General features: G+C 43.9%; 1 protein-coding gene across 3 annotated transcripts in view; it reads right to left on the minus strand.

The window, feature by feature from the left end:
* INPP5A (inositol polyphosphate-5-phosphatase A) overlaps positions 1-20,056 on the minus strand; it is a 138,660-nt gene that overhangs the window by 81,142 nt on the left and 37,462 nt on the right. For all 3 annotated transcript variants that reach the window (XM_041467349.1, XM_041467347.1, XM_041467348.1), the window contains exons 4-5: positions 7,091-7,154; positions 3,620-3,723 (exon numbers count right to left, since the gene is read on the minus strand). In XM_041467349.1, the coding sequence (XP_041323283.1) occupies positions 3,620-3,723; positions 7,091-7,154 (168 nt within the window). The remainder of the gene's footprint in view (positions 1-3,619; positions 3,724-7,090; positions 7,155-20,056) is intronic.

Consider the following 20,056-nt stretch of genomic DNA (forward strand, 5'->3'; position numbering starts at 1 on the left):
GGCACAGGAAACAGAGCTGTATTATGGCAACTTACCATGAAAACCATGTAGAATGGAGTTCCTACCTCTAAATACTTCCTTTCTTCCCTTACATCAGTTGCTTCAGTAACTGCTTGAAGTCAGCAGCTCCATAACGGTCCAGACTGAGTCGTTGCCAAAAAGCAGCAAGTGGTGGACAGAGCCATGAGGGTATGGGCCTTTTACCTGGCCCAGAGAGGAGCCAGGAGACCAGGGAGGAGCTTAAGCTCACAGTGGAAAAGGTCACACAGCTGAGGCTGAATAAAGCAGGGACACCTGTGCCTCTGTACTGCAAAACAACTCTTGTTTCATTGTGCCACTGGTATCTACCCCAACCTGCAAACTACCTTTAGCTACTCATAACTTGAACACACTTAATTCCTTTAACTTCAGTAAATAATTCACTTATCAATAACTTGTCTATTTAACATCAGCAGGCTTCAGGCCTCCTAATGCAGCCCAGGAGCTGGAGCTCAACAGCTCTGATATGCGGAGTCATCCTCAGCCTGGGGTACACACTGCTGCTGAACAACATGCCTCATGTACTTTTGGATCGTGCACGTGCTTTAGTCTTTCTAAACGAAGTATTTGGAATGCAGAAAGTTTTGGAAACAGAATGTAAAAAAGAGTTATAGCTTGGGAAGGAGGAAAGAGAAATTTGCTTTTTATTGCAGATTTCAAAGCAACAATCTTTATTTTTACTTTAACAAATAGTCACTAGCTGCTACACCATCTGTAAGCCAGCATAAAACCAGGTGGAGATGACATAGGTCATCTTATGCTCTCAGAGAGTGATCTACATTTTAAAATAGGGAAAAAAAAAATCCTACTTCATGTCCCAGAAAGGGGATACCACATCTTTCACCTTATATTATTAAGTCTCTTCTCAGATCCTCTGTTAATAGGATTCCTTTAGCCAGCAGATGGATTGTGAATACAGGCAGTTTCATCTACTAAAAGACAACATAAATCATAATTGAGAAAGGAGAGACCGCAGTAAGGTTATCACCATACAGCCTCCTCCATGAAAGGTTTGCATTAAAGCATTAGTGAAATTAATTCATCTTTCATAAGAGCTTTGAGCAGTATCTGTGATCTATGATAACAACCAATTTCTCACTATGAGAAAAAAAAATTACTCAGGCCTGATAGACTACACAAATCTGCTTTTTTTAAAATGGCCTAACATTATCTAGAGTGTTGCTCCCAGAGGCATCATTTGAGGTTTATGCCTTGCCAAGAGGACCCATAAATCAAAGCAGAAAGTTTTGTTAGTTTTATATGCAGTGGGCTGTAATTATTTTGAATTGCATTATGCCTCAATCACTGTAATTACTTTTAGATCATCCTTAAACAGCTGCAATAAAAAGAAATCAGTCTTAAACCATTTCTCACACAAAAAATTGCAGATGTGATATGAAAGGTCTGGCTAAAACACACAAGAGCATGTCAATGCAATGTCTGGGAAAATATGCTGCTCATGCCTTCTGCTGGGTAAACCCAAATTTCCAAAATAAACACTATTTTGAGGCCTTTTAATTGCTATTGCTATTACTAACATTTGTCTAGATAGAAAACATGTGATAGCAACATTAATTTTAGCTTTACATATAGAAACAAACATGTATATGAGAACCAAAACTATCCCCCTGTTGTTTTTTGCTCTTGCTGTGTCTGTGTGTTTGAGACACTTTTGGGTCTCCAGTTCCAAAGAAAAACAGCATGGTCGAAATCTCATTGCAGTTATTTTCTAACTCTTAAGTCACACGGAATCAGGCTGGGTTGCACAAGGCAGGGTGCAGGCCAGGCGAGCACACAAGGGGCAGAGCTGCAGTGCGAGTGCTCTGTACTCACTGCAGACCTGCAGGGCCCGTGGCCCTTCCCTCTCCTTCTGTGCAAAGCTCTGCAGCAGCATGGCCCCAGCCTGTCCCACGGGTCTGGCTGCAACAGCATTCCCAGGAATTCTGCTGGGGGCAGGAACAGAACTGAACTTTCAAGGTGCTTTGGAGATTTGTTCATTACTTAATTGCATATATTTGCAGATTTTCTCTTTTCCTGTCTGTTCCTCCTCCAGGTAAACACTATCCCTGACAACCAAAACACAGAGGTTTTTGCTTAGAACCATTGTTTAAGGCACTGGAACCAACGGGAGCAGCACGAGGGCGTCACAGCCTCCAAAGGCTGCTCCTCGGGTTCCAGTCCCCACAGTCCCCATGGTCCCGTCCTAAAAGCAGCACAGGAGGGTGCAATGAGGAGCTGCAGCTGCTAATGAAGTGGGAACACCTGATCCCCGAGCACCCACAAGGAATGAGCACCATTCCTGCTCCACAAAACCGTGTGGCAGAGCCCCAAGACTCAATCACTGCTCCAAGCGACTGTGAAGAATTGCTGATGCAAGAGGAGTAATAAACAATGCTGAGCAAGTTACAGCTCTGCCACTCTCACAACGAAGCAACAGCAGTGAAGTAAATAAAGGAGGAAACAGTTGTCCCCGGGTATCAATGAGCAGTGCACAGCCTGTCTCGGCGCTGTGAGGTACCACGCTGCTGGCAGTGCTCACACTGCTGGGCAGAGCTCTCAGCCAGGCACAGCACTGCCAGGCACTGCCACAGAGGGAAAACAAACACCTGAGCTATGGCTCCAGTTCCCCCAAAGTCATCTAACACTTAGCTTCAAAGTATTTGACATGTTTATTCACAGGAAGTGAATGCTTTGCAAAATTATGTCAAAGGCACTTTTCCTTCCAGTACTGAGATATAAAAATAAATCATTTAGTATCAAAGTCAAGAAAAAGAACAACCTTCATCTTATCAATCCCATAACTATTTATGCAATGCTCTGCCAAGCACACAAACACTGTGTAAATATCTCTAATTGTGTATATTTACAAATCCTAAATTAATTTTAGGAGTTTATTTAGTTCTTCCTTTTATTGAAGTAGTGACATGCCTGTTTGATCCACAAATGTTACAGGAGTTCAACAAATTTATTCGCTTGGTTTGAGGAGAACATTAACCATTAAACACCCATGTTCTAGATGTTCTTAAGAAATTAAAATTGAGAAAATGAAAGGAAACATCAAAGAAGAGAGAGTCTGCACTTTCAGGTGTAGTGCAAGCAACGCCTGAGCTCTGCTTGTGTTCCTGGTTTTGACAAGACCAGCAATCTCAAACCTCCAGCACCTCCCAGTTCTTCTGAGAACAGTGCAGAAGGGAGTGTGAGGGCACCTTGGAGGACAGTGCCAGTGTGTGTTTGGGTCGGGTGTCCCAGGCAGCAGGGTGAGCTCCCTGTCCCAGCTGGGCTGGCAGAATCCAGCGGCACGGAGCTCCCAGACAGCCCTGCCATGGCACACTGCCACACTGCCTGGCCTTCACAGGCACAAATCAGTCTTTTCTTCACTGTCCTCACCCTCCACAAGGAGTTCTTACTAGATTTTGGTACATCACGCCATGACTTAAAACATGTACTACAGGTGTCAAGAAACAGACAGACAAAATTCCAAGATTCCATTCTGCCCTTATCACTGAGAGAAGCTGCTCAAGAGTAGTCAGAGGAAATTGGAATCAAAGTATTTGGGAATGCTTCACAGTTCTGTACATACCTCAGGGAAATAATCCTGTGGAAACTTCTCTTTTTCCAGCATGGGTGTGCTTTCTAAAGTGTCAGAGTAGATTTCTTTCCCAGTAACCTTTTTATACTTCTTAGCTAGGAAGAGAGATAAACCAAAATTAACACACATAACTTCAACATTATGAGCATCTTCTCACACTTATTAGCAAAGCATCAACAAAACAGCTGGTAAATCAACAGGATCTTACCAAAAATGTGCAAGCACTGAACTGTTCTGGGGGAAAAGAAACACCCCTGTTTATATCAGACATCTTGAAGTTACACAGTTATATTGTCATTTCTACTACCCAGAGCCCTGTGAAGTGTGGAGCTCTAATTGTGAGCCTGGTCTCTGTACACCCTTGCACTCAAATCCCACCTCAGCTGCTCTGAGACCCTGCAGCCCCCAGACTCCTTCAGATCAACCCTTTCCAGCCATCAGCACATGAGGCATGGATTTTTACAGCTGGAATGGGAGTTGGGCTAGTACAAGAGACTCAGTGGCGATGCACATCACTTTCCAAAGCCTCTAATGAACAATTTCATCATAGACAGAAACAACACAGACTCCTATGGATCTACTCAGCCATGAATGAGAGGTTCTCCTTCTTGATCCACTTTATACTTGGTTTCTCACCTGATGAGAACAAGGTACTGGCATATCTAAGGTGAGAACCTGACTTAGTTTAACTCCTCCGACACAGGAGCTCAGGCAGCTGATGTACAGCTGCCATTGTGCTGGGCCTACTCACCTGGATCCAGTTTCAGCTGGGAATGTATAAGAGAAAAACTCCAAGTATTATCAAGACTGCTAAACTGTTCAGTCCTACTGCATATCTGAGGAAGCATTTACTGTAATGCAGCCCTGTGTCTTCGGGGAAAAAGAAAGTGTAATTCTTTGTGCGCCAACCCCTCTGAGGCCTGGCTCCCGCAGGACGACTGAACAAACATCCTGATAAACTCATCTGGCGTCATTCCAAGTAGACTGTGGATGGATGTGCCTCTTTCAGCACGTTTAACAGTGTCAGCAAAGAGATCCTGATGGCTTTTGAGTTCCAGAAAGGCCTGGCAGGACTGTAAGGACTGCAGGCATCTGCTGGGAGAGGTTCCCGGGCAGGCACAGCTCCCTGTGCACCGCCACAGCGCCGGGGGCCCGCTGTGCCAGCGCTGCAGAGCGCCCGGGGCAGCACAGCCTGCCCAAACCACCGCCAGCCCCACGGCACTGCTGGCTTCAGCCCCGAGAACAAGGTCTGTAAGTACAAGGGGTTACTGCAAGTGGCCAAACCCCCTCTTACAGGACATCCCCTCAGAACAGACAGCTTGGCACCAGCTTGAATTGGAAGCAACTTTTGGGCCTCTGATCACTGTGAAAACAGTTCAACAGATCTACACTATAGCATATAATATGTGAGGCTGCAGGAGAAAACTGTTCCTTTCACAAAATGGCTATATGTCCTCCCGAGATCTGAAAAACAGCGACAATCTTTTTTTTCCAGTCTGTATTCAGTCACATCCAACTGTGCAGTGAATTTTGAAAAGCAAAAGTGATGTTCCAGGAATACTGAATTGTGTATAAACATCTATTTTTTGCATGCTTTTGAGTAGAACCAGAATTTCATAATGATTTTTGTGCAGAGAATGTTTGTATTCGTTTGGATTTTTCTTCTGATTTAAGAGCTTAATACACTGTGAAAATGTCAATAGTCATGAGAGAAGAGGCAAGTTTTACATTTCCCCTGAAAGATGGGAGCCTTTGGGGTCATATTTTACAAGCCCTATGCTGGGAGACGGATTCTGCTCTGACAAGAACATTGTGTGACTTACAACACCCATTCACCCATTTCCTTGATTTTTATGAAGAGTTTTTTCCTTCTAAATGATGTTTGGGCCAAACCCATCTTTATGAGCATGGTTCACATTGGCAAGGTGGCTCTGCTAAGGTTTTGCCACGCAAAACAAAGCAGCAACCATTTAAAGCATTTGTTTTCTGAAACAAGCATCTGTTTATTGCTTTTCTAGGAATTGTTTTCTCTACACTTTTTTCTTCAATTTTCTCACTTTTTAAAAATTCTTATACTTTCTTTAAAAGCTGTACAGTAGCAAATAAGCTGCCAACAAAGGACTAATAAACCCAGAAAGCTCCTCTTCTCCTAAAGCAGCTGTCATTTCCCTGTCAGGAGCAGGACACCTCCCATCTGTGACCGCTGGGAGGGACCTCCAGGTGCAGTTTGGGGTGAAAGTGCTGCTGCTCCTCAGGTGCTGATGGGATGGAGCTGAGAGCCAGGTGTGCTGAGACAGCTCCCAGGTCATGGGCACACACAGCCATTTGCATGGCAGAATGACAAGCAGGCACACAGAGGAGAGCCAGCTGTCCCAGCCAGGCCTGGGCACCCCCAGCCTGCCCACCATGTGCACTTCATTCCTGAGCGCCTGCAGGACTGCTCTTCTCGGGACAGAGCCCAGCTATGAGCTCTCAGGAGTGCCAGCTCTGCTGTGGAGTGTTCCCATATGGTTTGTCAGAAATAAAATCACTCTGTCTGTGATATTACAGCAAAAATGTTCCTTCAGCACTGAAACCAATGGTAACAGGAGGACTTATGTAGGCTAAGTCTTGAATTGTACATACACAGTGCTACTGTTCAAATATTTCAGGGCAGGAAGATCCTATACTCTCAATTACATGAGCAGAGAGAATCTGCTGAGAACAAAAATAATTAATCTATATAATTATGACAATTAGTTCAGTCCATAGTCACTACCATTTGAACAGTGCCTCACATTAATGGGATGCTAGACATAGTATTAATGTGATTCAGCTCAGTAAGCTAAATGAAGCTCAGGATATTTTTGGATTAAATATATACAGTTCTCAACTGAAATAACATAAATTTTATATAACCTTTTCTACATTCATCTCAGGAAGCATTCAATAATTTTCTATGATAGTTCTAGTATTTAACATATATAGCCCAGCATTACTTTCAAACTTGTGAGACACAGCAAGACCTCCAACCCGAAGGATCACTGTGGGTTAAAACAGTGCCACCCTCCTGCTGACCTGCTCTGCTCCCAAGTAATTTAAGCCATAAATCTACCTCAGCTGCTTTGCAAAGTGACCATCACTGTTGGACAGTTAAGGTCTTGGTCCTGTATCTGATCTACATGGAAGAACCTTGTGGCCATTCAGAGTTCTTCTGAAATCCTCAGGGATCACTATGGACCTAAAGGTGCATGGGAATGATTAATGCTGTGGCTTGCAGCCTGTGGCCGCTCCATTGACTTCTTCTAAAAGGTCTATAAAAGGTAAGAAGAGCAACACCTGTCACCAAGGGACCTGCCTGCATTTTACAGGAGCCTGCATAACACGGAAACACTGCCAGGTACCACCATCAGAAAAGATGGAAAAGCTGCCTTGATGTATAAAGCAAACTAACCATTAAAAACATATAATTCCTTTGCTTACCTTTAAAATCAAACTGGTAGATGTTTTTCAAAGATTCATGAAGAAAGTAAAAACTTCCTAGAGCCTGTAAAAAGAACCCAATAAAACATGGAATAGTAAAAATATGTACTTTGGCTAACAAAACCTGAAAGAGCATCAGGCTTTACAATCACAAAAAAAAGCAAACTCAAGAAATAAAATGCTAATAAATAAACAGATGTTTACATTTTCTAATACCTCCAAAAATTTTAATTTCTTTTGTTGTTTCTCTGAGATTTCATCCGTCATTATAAAGATGACCTGTAGCAGCTGATCATGATAAGGGCACTGCCAGGTGTACCTTGGAGCACCAAACACATGGATGTGATAGGTGACACAGACAGATCCCTTTCTGAGCCCCAAAACCAGACCCTCAATTCTGGTATAAAAACATGACCATTTCTTCTTCACTTTCAAAGCAAAACCAAAGCTCTTAGAGTATGTGGTACAGGAAACACGGAGAATTTTGAGTTTTCTAACTTACACCTAAAGCCTCTGCAGAAGAGGCTCCAGGACCTCCCGACACAGCCTGAAGTGGTTTTTCCCTGCCCTGAAAGTGAAATAGCTCCTCAAGAGGGCCAGCCCCCCTTTGCCTCGCTGCAGCAGGCCCCTCTCCCCGTGCCCCTCCAGGGCTGCCCACCCCGGGGCTCACAGTCCCTCTCCTGGTGTCACAGGAGCTGTGACACACACGGTGACACACACAGGGACCAATTTTTTTCTGCTTGCTGGGTCTTCTCCACAGACATGTCATTTACTGCTTTTCCCCACTTAATGAGAGGAAAATTACATATTAGAAGAGAGCAAATGAAAATCAAGTAAGAAAGAAAAAAAACTGGGCAAATAGATTTTACGCTGGAGTATTTAAAAAAAAAACAAAACAACAAAAAAATTAAAAGGACAACTTGATGAGCCTTTAGATACATCTGATGCACCCAAAAGAAACTAAAAAATCCCCAGCTTGTTACTGGATAAACTCTTACTAAGAAGAATAAAAGAAGCAACACATTAGCCAAAAAGGATGATTTAGTTTCATTGCGTCTTTTCCTCTCCAGCAACAAAGTCCCTCCCAGCACGGCAGAGCTTGGTTCGGTGACTGCTGCATTATTTATGAGATGCTGCACATCCAGAGATTAGACATTTGCTGATTTGTCAAAAGCACAAACATGAGGTCCTGCCCATCTCCTTGACATATTAGTCCATCCAACAGAAAGCAGTGCCACATGTTTAATTGATGAGTACACGTCCCTGCGACCCAGGCAGATTCCTTCAGGCCTTCGGGTTTCTTTTCTATAACATGGAGGAGGAGAACAAGGAACTGCAAGAGACATCCCTGTGAAGGACTCAAGGTTAAGTGTGCTGCAACAAGGACACATTGCCAGGAGAAAATAAATCCTGGGACAAGACAAAACACTGCCACCTAATATTCCCATCTGGCCCATTTCTTTCTTCAATGCATAGGGCGAAATCTGACATATATAAAGGTAACATTTGCTATAGAATAATAATACTCTTTAAGAACTCAGTATAAGGATAAAGCTTTTTTTCTTACATGGCCTTCAGAAGAAAAAGAAAGGAGCCTTGGCAAGCATCTGGAAAGTATCATCCCAAATGCATACTGTCTGAAAAATGTAAAAGCAAATGAAAAAGGGATCCTGGAACGGGAATCCTAGGCTATGTCAGTAACACGTGGCAATCCAGCCTACCCGTAACATCTAAGTGATGTCTTTAAGTGAGCTTTTCCTTTTTCCCCACAATGCAGGACAGCAGAATCATGCTGTGAAGGGACCTCTGAGGTCTCCAGTGCAAGCCCTGTCCCACCCCTGTCAGTGGGGTTGCTCAGGGCACTGTCCAGGAGAGTTCCTGCCTTCCCTTCTGAGCTTCCGCTCCTGTGTCTGACCCCAAAAGTTGGTAAACTTTTCCCTTCATTTCACTGGAATTCCCCATGCCTCAGCAGAGATGGAAATCTATGACTAAGTAAAAAAAAGTAATTGGAAATAGTGACCAATCCAATTCAGGTATGAATAATACTAATAACAGGTGACTATTTAAATCTAGGTGACAAAATTATGAACTCGGAAGCTTCTCTATGTAGCATACCAACAAGTAAACCAAGAAAAAAACAGATGCTCTGAACCCCATTTCATTTAGGGTGTCATAACTCTATTAAAAACAGTACTGCCATTCATGCTTAAGCTACAACTTCATTTCTGAGTGTCACAATTTTTTCATTGCTTGACTTTGTACAGTTTTAATCACATTTTTAAAAACTAATTTTTAAGACATGCAGCAGAAGTTCAATTTGATAGTACACTTGTGGCACTGAGTATCAACTACTTGTGCACAATGAATCTGTGACAGTGATGAAGTAACTCTGCCAAGTTTCAGGAGCTGATACCACTAACATTCAGGCTGGCTTGGACTGTGCAATTCCAAACACCCCAGTAAAAACAATCAAAACTATAATGGAATGGAAATTACAGCTATCACTATCTTCCGTATTATTATAGACTTAATCAGGCTTAGGTACATAAATGTAAACTTGTAAAAATGATGGAGTGCACTTATAATTCTGTGCCCTAACACAATGAAATATATTTAAAAAACCTTCCAAGGCCTACTGCCTAGGCCCTTTTGTTGAGGCGATTATGTTAATTCAATTTATTTCTCATAAAATGTCAGTTTAACAATAAAGTTAAAAGAGATTAATTTGAAGTTGAAGAGCTTTATTTTTTTATTTACAACTTCAGTATCCTTTGGAAAAAGCAGAACTGGTGCATATAGCAGCAGCAGCACATGAAATATCTAAGTGATACAACACAGGAACACATTACAGATTATAAACCACCCAAACATCTTAACTTCTAAATATCTCAAACAAAAGGAAAGAAAGCTCTTACTTGTTCCATTTGGAAGGCTGCTGAGATGGATGACTTCTGCTGTGAGCAGAAGTTCCACGCCACCTGTAACAGCGCTGTACTGAAATGAAGCTCGGCGGTCAGGCTGTGCCCTGTCCCTGCTCGCTTACAGGGACACCACAGCACAGCAGCAGGCCCAGCAATACTGCGGCCTCTCTGGAGCAGAACCCTGCGCCACAACAGCCAGGGCCACTGCGGCTGACTTCCCCAGCCCAGGGCCGAAGCAGCTCCTGCAGCCGGGCCCCTGCGGCGCTGCACCAGCCCCGAGCAGAGCCCCGCAGGCTCTCACCCCCAGCACCGAGCGCCCCGTTTGTGAGGTCAGGGCTCACACACAGCCTGTCCCCTGAACGGAGCACTGCTGCCCCAAGGCCTGCCCAGGGCACGGCACACGCTCTGCTCACAAGATGTCCCGCTGGAATGAAGCGCAGGCAGCAGCCACAGGCTCCTCTGCTTGATTTTCCAAGCGGTCTGCCAACACAGACCAGTGGTGAATTCTACTTCAGCAGCCTTAGGGCAGAGCAATGAACGGCTGGCTCACAGTTAGGCTGGGATCACAAAGTCCCCAGCTCATCAGGCCAGCCTGGCAGCCCCTGGGTCTGTAACCACATCAAGGTCATTGTACTCAGTACCAACAGAAGCTTCTAGACCAGCCCAACCTGGTGGCATCAGGGATACAGGGACAGCACATGTTATTCCCAGGACTGATCCGCCAGGTGAACTGGGAAGGAATTGTTCCCTGGCAGGGTTGGGGAGGCCCAGAGCAGCTGTGGCTGCCCCTGGATCCCTGGCAGTGCCCAAGGCCAGGCTGGACACTGGGGCTGGAGCACCTGGGACAGGGGAAGGTGTCCCTGCCATGGCAGGGGTGGAATGGGTGGGATTTGGGGTCCCTTCCAACCCAAACCATGATTCTGTGAATCCTTGCTTTACACCTTACTAATAAAGTCAGGAGCTGGCAAGACAGAAAGGACTTCATCAGAGTCTGAGGTGCCCAGTTACGCCCAGCAGTACACAGACACTTCAGAGCAATGCCCGTGGCCACGAGGAAATACACTCACTGCAAGTAACTCAGTGCCAAAACAGAAATGAATACAGTCATGAATACTCATTTGTAGCTTGGCCAAGTTCTTAAGAAACACACAAGACAGTAAAGCTGATTCTTCTGCTGTCCCCCTGTTCACTCTAACCAATAGCTTGGCTTAAACTCCTCGAAAATCAGTCAGAGCAGCACCCAAGATCCTGTAGGCACAGCAGGGAAAGTTTCCTTTGTAAACTCCCAGGACCTCTTTCGATATCACGGTCACTAACTGCAGAGTACACAGGCAAACACATCCTGCCTTTTGTGAGAAGGGCCCTTATGGAAACGCTCAGGACTCAGGGAAAGGGCAGGCATTTTATCTCAGGCAACGCTGCTGTTAACAAAATGCTTTTTCCGGACTGCCAGAAGTACCTGACCATTCCTACCACACCAGCATGCACACCTGTGCTGCAGCTGGAGACACAGAGGGCACGCTGAACCTAAGGTGAGCACATTCATTACAAGAGCTTCACATCTCCCCAGAAAAGTATTATGGAGAAAAAAGCAGGAATCTTCTCCCTGTTAGCACACTGAAGTTGAACATTCACTGCATTTAATCAGGTTCCAGAATGATACTCATTATGGCATTAGAGATTTCTTTCATTAATCCATACAGAAAGACTCATCTGGGAAAACTAGTGCTGATGGCAAGAGAAACAATTGGTTCTAATGGATTACACATCCGCAATTATTAAAAGCACTGTTCCTTTAATTATACAGGAATTTTGCCACAAAAATTTGAAGATTTTAATAGCTATAGGGTTTTTTTAAACAGTTAATTGGCATAATTTCTTTTTAAAGTCCACCATTTCAACTGTGGATATTTAATGCAAAAAGGAAATAGATGAATAAAAGTTTAATTACTGTACAGAGTAAACATTTACTGCATTACCTCACTAAATGTGACAGTTAATATATAAAGATTGCTTTGAATATATTTAAAATAAATTGCCAATGATGACACAGAAACTGTAATTCATGTAGTCATAAAATCCATAATTAGCTTTAATGAATATTTAAAGTCAAAGTTCAGCCCAACTTTTTCAATGTTTAACCTCCTATATCAATATAGTTCAAGGAATTCATTTATCATGGAACATGACAATGTCTGAATATGAATTAGCGCGAGCACTGCTGACAGGAAGCCCTTATCTCCTACCAGCCTTTTTGGCTCTGCTGAATGTCAACAGTGAGTTTGGCACGCCTGACTCTATTGATCGTGTGCCTGCTTTGCTACCAACAATTAAAAAAGTATTTCACACGTTTATAAACCCGAACATCAAGAGCAGGCATTAGTTTCCCATTAGCGAGATGGAGTCTGTAGCGGCCACCTCTCACTCAGGGCCAGCCCAGCGCTGGTGGTGGCTGCCACGCCAGACAGGCTGACAGCAATGTCACACTGCAGCTGCCACGGAGACTCCCCGTCCGGGCTCACTCAGGGCACGGCCACGCTTCAGAGGCTCCCAACAGAAAATCCTGGAATGGGAGAGCGCAGGGCCTGGAGCAGCACGACGCTGCCCGTGCCCAGGGGCTGCTGGGCTGGGGGTCTCTCCTGCCCACGCTGCTCCCCAGGGACTGGGGGCACCTGGGCACCTGGTCTGCAGGCACCTGACACGGCTACAGCCACAGCAAAACAGCTCCGAAATTCTGCTCCGAAACAAGCCACGGCTATCCTGGATTCTTGTGGCAGCGTGGAAACGCTCTGTAAAAACACCTGCTCTTAGTTTGCTATAAAATGTCGGTTTTGATGCAACTGCCACTTTCCCAAAAACAAAGGAAGGCAGGCTGCAGTACAGGCTGGATCCAGCACACCTGAACAGTGAGTGATGACGTACACACGAGGGATGGTGCAGTTTTTGCCTGTGGTTCTGTGCACACTCAATCCACTACAGCCAAATTAACACCAACCATCTAATACCCATTCAAGGTTAAAAAACCAGGCTGGGTACACCGATCAAGTAATTATAAAATACTCTATCACTTCTTATTTGCAAACAAATTAGGTGTCCAGCAATTTATCATTTCCTGAATTAGAGTTATCAGCTAAAGCACATACAATTAAAGTGCCATTGAGGCTGCCTGAACAGCCCTGCTCCACCTGAAGCGCAGACAGACGGAGCCCGATCCAACCATTCCAAACAATTACACCCTGCTCCTGCAGCTCTGCACTGCAAACACAGCTATCAGCTGCATTTCAACAGCATTTGAATAATTACACCTTTAATAAAGTGTCACAGTGAGTGGGCTCCAAATACACACAAATACTGACAAACTTCTAAAACTCTCTCAAAACTGACCTTGTCTGTGTTCAAAACACCTGCTCAGTTACATGTGATATCTCCATTGAACCAAATGGAACTGTCCACTCAGAAGGACTAAAACCAGTGACAGGACTGACACTGCAGATTCTCTTACTGCATAAAGCCTAAACCAATATTATGCATCATAATCTAAACATACAATGTCCATAAATAAATTATGCATATATTTTATTTGTAATACCCATGTTGTGAAGAAGCCACCTGCAGCTGTATTTTAGCAGTGTCTCCAGTGCCCACTTCCCAGTTAAGACAATTTTGCTGGAGTATTAGATTCTGGAAGCAGCACATGCAGCTGGTAGGGTTAAAAATGGTGTCCAGCTCTAGGAGTCCCTAAATCCTGGGAATTTCTTGACTATAACTGTGCTAAAACCACACCTCCAAATATCCTTCTGCATTTCTAAAACAATTTCCACATACTGGTTTTGTCTTTAGAAATTTTTCTGCCTTAAAAAATTCTAATTTATTTGTAATCCATTTGTTTCACGGATCTGCCCATTTTTCAGGCCGACTCTTCCAGCTGAACATCTGCACGAGGCTGGGAAGTTCCCATGGACTGCTCCGTGCCAGGTGGATCCCTCTCCCTGCCCGTGTGCCCAGCCTCAGAGCTGTCAGGGCACCCACTGTGGTTTGCAGACATCCCTGACCCGTTTGAATGCCTCAGTCTTTGCTGTGCAGCCACCGAGCATCAGCAGATGTACCTGAAACATCTAGCACTGCTTCCTCACTCTTCCTTCTTCTCTTCAGAGCAGCCCTTCCAACCGTGAGGGCAATAACAGTGGAACTAACGAGGAGGATAATCACTACAAATTTACCAACAAAAAATACAAATAATTTTTTAAAATTATTTTTTTTTTTTTGGTTTGGCTTTTATAATAATCAAATTAAATGTAATTGAGGAAAGAACTGATCTGTAAGTGTTTATACATAGCTTTGTATCTTGTATTGTTTATTTCTAGTCTCTTTCACAACATTTTGGTATATTCAGATGGGTTTATCCATTTAGGTTTAATTCAAGGTTGAGACTGGTCTACACCACAGACTGGAATAAATATTCTAAAAATTCCAAGATATCTAAATCCCAAGTCATTTAAATGCTTAATCAAGAGATCAACATAAAAAAGAACTTGCTTGCAGTCCTGGTCATTACAGGTACCTCAGAGAAGTCTCTGGTAACAGCAACCAGCATGGCACATTTCCTGGAACAAAAACTTAGCCCAGGAGTTTTAATTTTCCTATTCTGAAGATTAACAGAAAAATGAGTGATCTTCAGCTAACATAATCCACCTCTATTACCTTCTCTTAATAATTTTGTTACAGCAAATGGTAAGTCATATTCAATTTAAAAACATTATTTGGGACCAGTTAATTTAAGAAGAGAGAAATTAGCAAACAAAACCTCTGAGCTTTATATAAACATGTCCAGTGAGTAGATGAATAACCTATATGCAACCTAATGCATGGACAAAGAATATTTAATGCCACTTTTGATACTGACATATTTCACAAAAAGATTTTATATTTTAATTACAAATCAATTAAATACAAAAATATCAGGCAGAGGTTCTTTTCTGAAAACCGAGATTAGTGCCAGACCAAGGACCCAGCCCAAGCCAAAGGAAGTGTATGTGTGCCGAGCACTTATAAAAAGCACCACTTATCAATATTCCTGGAGGCAAAGTAGGCCTTCACAAAGTCATTAATCACCTTGTTATTTAATATTTCTATTACTCAGGCACTCTGGAGGCCCCAATCAGGATAAGAGGCTCGCAGCTTGGCTGTGCCCCAGTGCAGACAGGAGGCTGCAGGAATGCAGGAGCAGAGCTGCAGCCCAGGGCCAGCTCTGCATGCGGCCCCAGCCACGCCGCCAAGGCTCCGTGTGCTCAGAGAGCCAAATCCTCTGCTGAGGAGGCCCCAGCGCTTCAAAGCCAGTGACAAACCCCCTGCCAGGCTCAGAATATTCACCAGCTCCTCAGGATGGGAAGGGACAGAAAGAAAATCTAATTTATAACTGTGAACACAGCAGAGGATAAGCAAAGTTCTCCTCAAAAGATACCCAGGTAAAGGCTCACTGTTATTTCACTGTTGAATCTTATGGAGAACCAAAACTATTCCCCAGGAAGTTAAGAATTTTTGACAAGCTCAAAAAATTATCCAAAGATCCAGATTTATCATGTGGATAGTGGCAACACTTCTTGAATTTCAATAAACAGAGCTTGAATCTCAGGTTGCAGAAGGTAATATGCAAGTGCAGAATATTATTTTTCATCTGTATTGTACCTGCTGCTTCACATTTATTTTTGCAGCCAGGGCCAGCCAGCAGGAAGAGCAGCACCAGTAAAAGCCCATCCTGCTGTGCAGGGGACAGTGCCAGCTGCCAGGCTGTCCCCACTGTCACACTGACAGCGTGTGCCCTCAGCAGTGCTACTGCCACTGGGACCCAGCCTGCATGGATTCTGAGCAGATGGACAGACTGACAGATGTTCAACGCTTCACCACAGCTTTCTTCTAGTGAAAAAAAAGGCACATTATCTTGGGGAAAACTGGTAAGCTGTGTGACTCCTACTACATTGAGTTGATGCTAAATAATTTTAATTTTGAAAACTTTAAATCAATACAGTATTTCATTGATACGTTCTTACATAATACACTCAAGATGACAAATTCAATTTGATGAGGACGCATTAATGCCCATTTCATTTAGCATTACACAGGCCATCTACAAATAGGAAAGCACCATGTGGTAAAAGGTTGTATTTAGCGTGTCACAGTCACTGGTGGTTGTTTTGTATCTCAGAGAACCTCTGTAGCTGCTTCAAAATAAGAGATGATTGATTTACAAAGTACCAAATTTCAAATTTCATATTCTAGGACTAAACATCAAATAATTGGACAAAGCTGTCCCCTTGTCTGACCCATCACAATCAAGCCCCTTTCAAGGTTGACTGCCTGCATAAGAAATATGTGCATAATTTCATTTTGTCTCCTGTCCAACATCCAATGTTAGAAGTTAATTAAATTGCTTGTCCATTGTATTCATCCACTTACAAAGTTAATGATATTCTGTTCTTGAATTAAAGAGAATTTTATAAAGCCTGCACTATGGAACCTGGCATGCTGTACACCGAGGAGCTGAACCCTGTCATGGTTCCTGATTGCAGCTCTCCTAATTAGGAAACAAAATGAATGTTTCTGTGTCTGCCAATGCAGAGGACAAGTCATTCCAACAGCAAAGGTAAATGCTCCGTACAATAGCAACTTAATAATATCTCATGTTTGACTATAATAAATTCTGCAGGATTAATAAACCTGTTAAATTTTTAAATTAACATAACAAAGATGAACTGCAGAAGAACAAGGCAGCCTCAAAAGAGGGTCACAGATTTGAGGCACAGAAGAGCTTCTGGCAAGGGCATCAACCTTGAGGACACTGAACTCATCGTTTCTCGTGCTCGCACAGATGAAGAAGGAAAACACAATGCTGTGGCAATCTGCTGGAGAAGCTGGGATTATTAATAATTTCAGCTGTACCCCTCAGGTGCCTTTGGCCTGGCTACACTGACCTGGTCCTTCTGCAGCAGTCTTCCTGGGCAGCAGGTGTAACACAGCTGCAAATCCAAATCCAGCGAGCTTGCTGCCCAGCAGTGCTGCTGGTGACCATCGTGAGCACAAAGCCTACGTGCCACGTGAGAAAAAATAACCACAAGGTTACTGCTTTTTTCTACTCTGCTATTTTTGTACGTGGTTTGTAGCAGCGTGTGGGTTTAGGATCCCACAATGGTTATTATTCTACTCAACCACGAGGTCGAGCAGAAGCCCTCAGCACAGTGCCCTGCACAAAGTCCTGTTTCAGTACGCTCCTTTCCACATCCAGACCGAAGGCGCCTCCCAAGGCTGCCGTCCTTGCAGACCCAGGCTTTCTCACCCCGGTCCTTGCTCTGGGCAGCCTGCACGCGCCTGCCTGTGCCAGGGGGCTGCACCTGGACAGTCCCTGCCAACACAGACTGTGTGGGATCCTGTGATCCCGCCTGGGCTGCACCTGGACAGTCCCTGCCAACACAGACTGTGTGGGATCCTGTGATCCCGCCTGTGCTGCCAGGTGACAGCGCTGGAGCTGGGAGCCAGCAGCAGCACGGGCTGGCTCTGCCCAGGGCTGAGCGTGAGCCGGCTCTGCAAGGCCCCGGTGACACAGCCAGGCCAGCAGCTGTCCCTGCTGACACAGCCAGGCCAGCGGCTGTCCCTGGTGACACAGCCACCCCAGCAGCTGTCCCTGGTGACACAGCCACCCCGGCTGCTGTCCCTGCTGACACAGCCACCCCGGCTGCTGTCCCTGGTGACACAGCCAGGCCAGCGGCTGTCCCTGGTGACACAGCCAGGCCAGCGGCTGTCCCTGGTGACACAGCCACCCCAGCAGCTGCCCCTGGTGACACAGCCACCGCAGCGGCTGTCCCTGGTGACACAGCCAGGCCAGCGGCTGTCCCTGCCCCTCAGGGCCAGTTCCAGCTCCAGCCCCATCCCCATCCCCAGCCGCATTCCCAGCCGCATCCCCATCCCCATCCCCATTCCCATCCCCATCCCCAGCAGGCTCAGGGATGTACTCAGCACCCATGGCTCCTGTGGACTCGGGCTGGGGACAGTGGCACCAGGGAGCAGACATGCACAGGAGAAACCTGGGGTGCCCCAGCACAGAGCACCCGGGGATGTGCTTGGAACCCCTTTGGAACACCCTCCCCACAGCTGTCTTCTCAGCCTTCTGTGCAACGTGCAGAAGTGTGAAACCTCTGAAAACACCACCAAGACACTACCGAACACACCACCAAAACGCTACCGAACTCTACCAAAACACTAACACTACCAAACACCACCAAACATCTCCAAAACACCACCAAACACCACCAAAACAATACCGAACACTACCAAACAACTCCAAAACACTACCAAAACTCCAAAACGCTACCAAACTCTACCAAAACACTACCTAACACTACCAAACACCACCAAACACTACCAAAACCTCAGGCTTTCAGTGCCTACCTCTATCATCACCATTACGAACTGAGTAACAAATACAATGAGAATTGCCCATATTTGAAAAGCAATCTCTACTAACTTTTTACAATTTAACACAAAATATTTTACAGTAAAAATCAAAAAGTCTCTCTCCCAGCTTTTCTTTGTCTTTTATTTGATGCTGTTAATACAGGGACTCGGTGTTAAACCTTGTGTCACTGGACGGACTGAGCAAACAAAGCTGACCCAGTGCAGTGACTGCACTGCCCTGCTCTGTCTGCTGCCAGTTCAGCTACACACAAAGATGCAGATTACATGCTTTTAAAAATTATTATTATTGCTAACAAGAGCCAAACCTGGTACTTCCTAACAGGCTTCACTTCACTGAAATGAAGAGCAATGTGATTGAAGTGATTAGATATTTTAAGCCCTTGTGCCCCTTGTACCAGTTACTGCACTGATTCCATAAAGGAATAGCAACATAAACCAAAGCACAACAGTAGAACAATTCAAGCTTACTCTGTCACAGTTCAGTAAAAATACTGAAAACTGAGTTACGAAGAATCTTAAAAAAAATTTCAGTGTATGCAATGTAAAAATAAAAGCATAAATGAAAACGTGCAGCATGTTTGGTTTAGCAAACATAAGAAAACATCATAAGAAAACTGAAAAAAAAATTAATTTTTCCTGGAATTATACAGAATAACTGTATTATGCAGAATAACTGAACGCATGCTGCCATTTTGCATTTCTTCATGTACACTTCAGAGCAATATTTTATTGCAATTAAATTTAAATTATGCTCAGCATTTTCTTCAAGTGGTTGCATTTCCAAAATAACATTACATGGACCAAACCCAAAGATGTATTTCAACTAATATAACTTTTGTGAACTGACACTCATTAAATGGTATTGGCAAATCAATAAGGACATAAAGATGTAAAGCTTTTCTTTATGAAATAAACCAGATTATACTCTTCTAATCTAAATACTCAGTTAAGTCTATTGATAATTAAATCACATGGAAAACCTGCCTTGTTATTGAAGTCTCTTCAGAATGTCCATGCAAGTTGGAGTATGTACATATATAATATATATTATTTATATTTCTACCTTTCAGAACTTTTCAATTTCAATTAAAATTCTGTAATTTTTATTGGGAATCACATTACATGCATGATAGAGATAAATTAATTAAAGGACAATCAATTCTAAGAGATGGCCAACAATGAACCTAACCAGTTTACAAATTACCTACTGCCATTCAAGCAGAGCATGCAATGCCTGTGGGCAATTACAAAAAAGCTTTAATTGATTTTTAAAATTTCAATAATACCGTACATTTTGTACATTCATAAGTACTTTGCTTGGGCTGTGATTTTTAGCAATAGAGGAACTGCTGGGACCACCACTGCAAACTCCTGGGCAGTGCAGAGCCCGGGTTTAAAGCCCAAAGCAAGGCTGACACGCCTTGGGCACCCCAAAGCTTGAACAAATACCCACTTTATGTGAAGTAAAGCTTCAAGATAGTAATATTTTAAAGGAACTCATTCTTGACTAATTACAATTAGAAGGCATTTAGCACATTCCCTTGAAGTTTGTTACAGACAGGCAGGTTCCACTGCTCTG

The sequence above is a fragment of the Pyrgilauda ruficollis genome, unplaced genomic scaffold, assembly GCF_017590135.1.
Source record: "Pyrgilauda ruficollis isolate IOZ18807 unplaced genomic scaffold, ASM1759013v1 scaffold207, whole genome shotgun sequence".
NCBI classification, from domain to species: domain Eukaryota; kingdom Metazoa; phylum Chordata; class Aves; order Passeriformes; family Passeridae; genus Pyrgilauda; species Pyrgilauda ruficollis.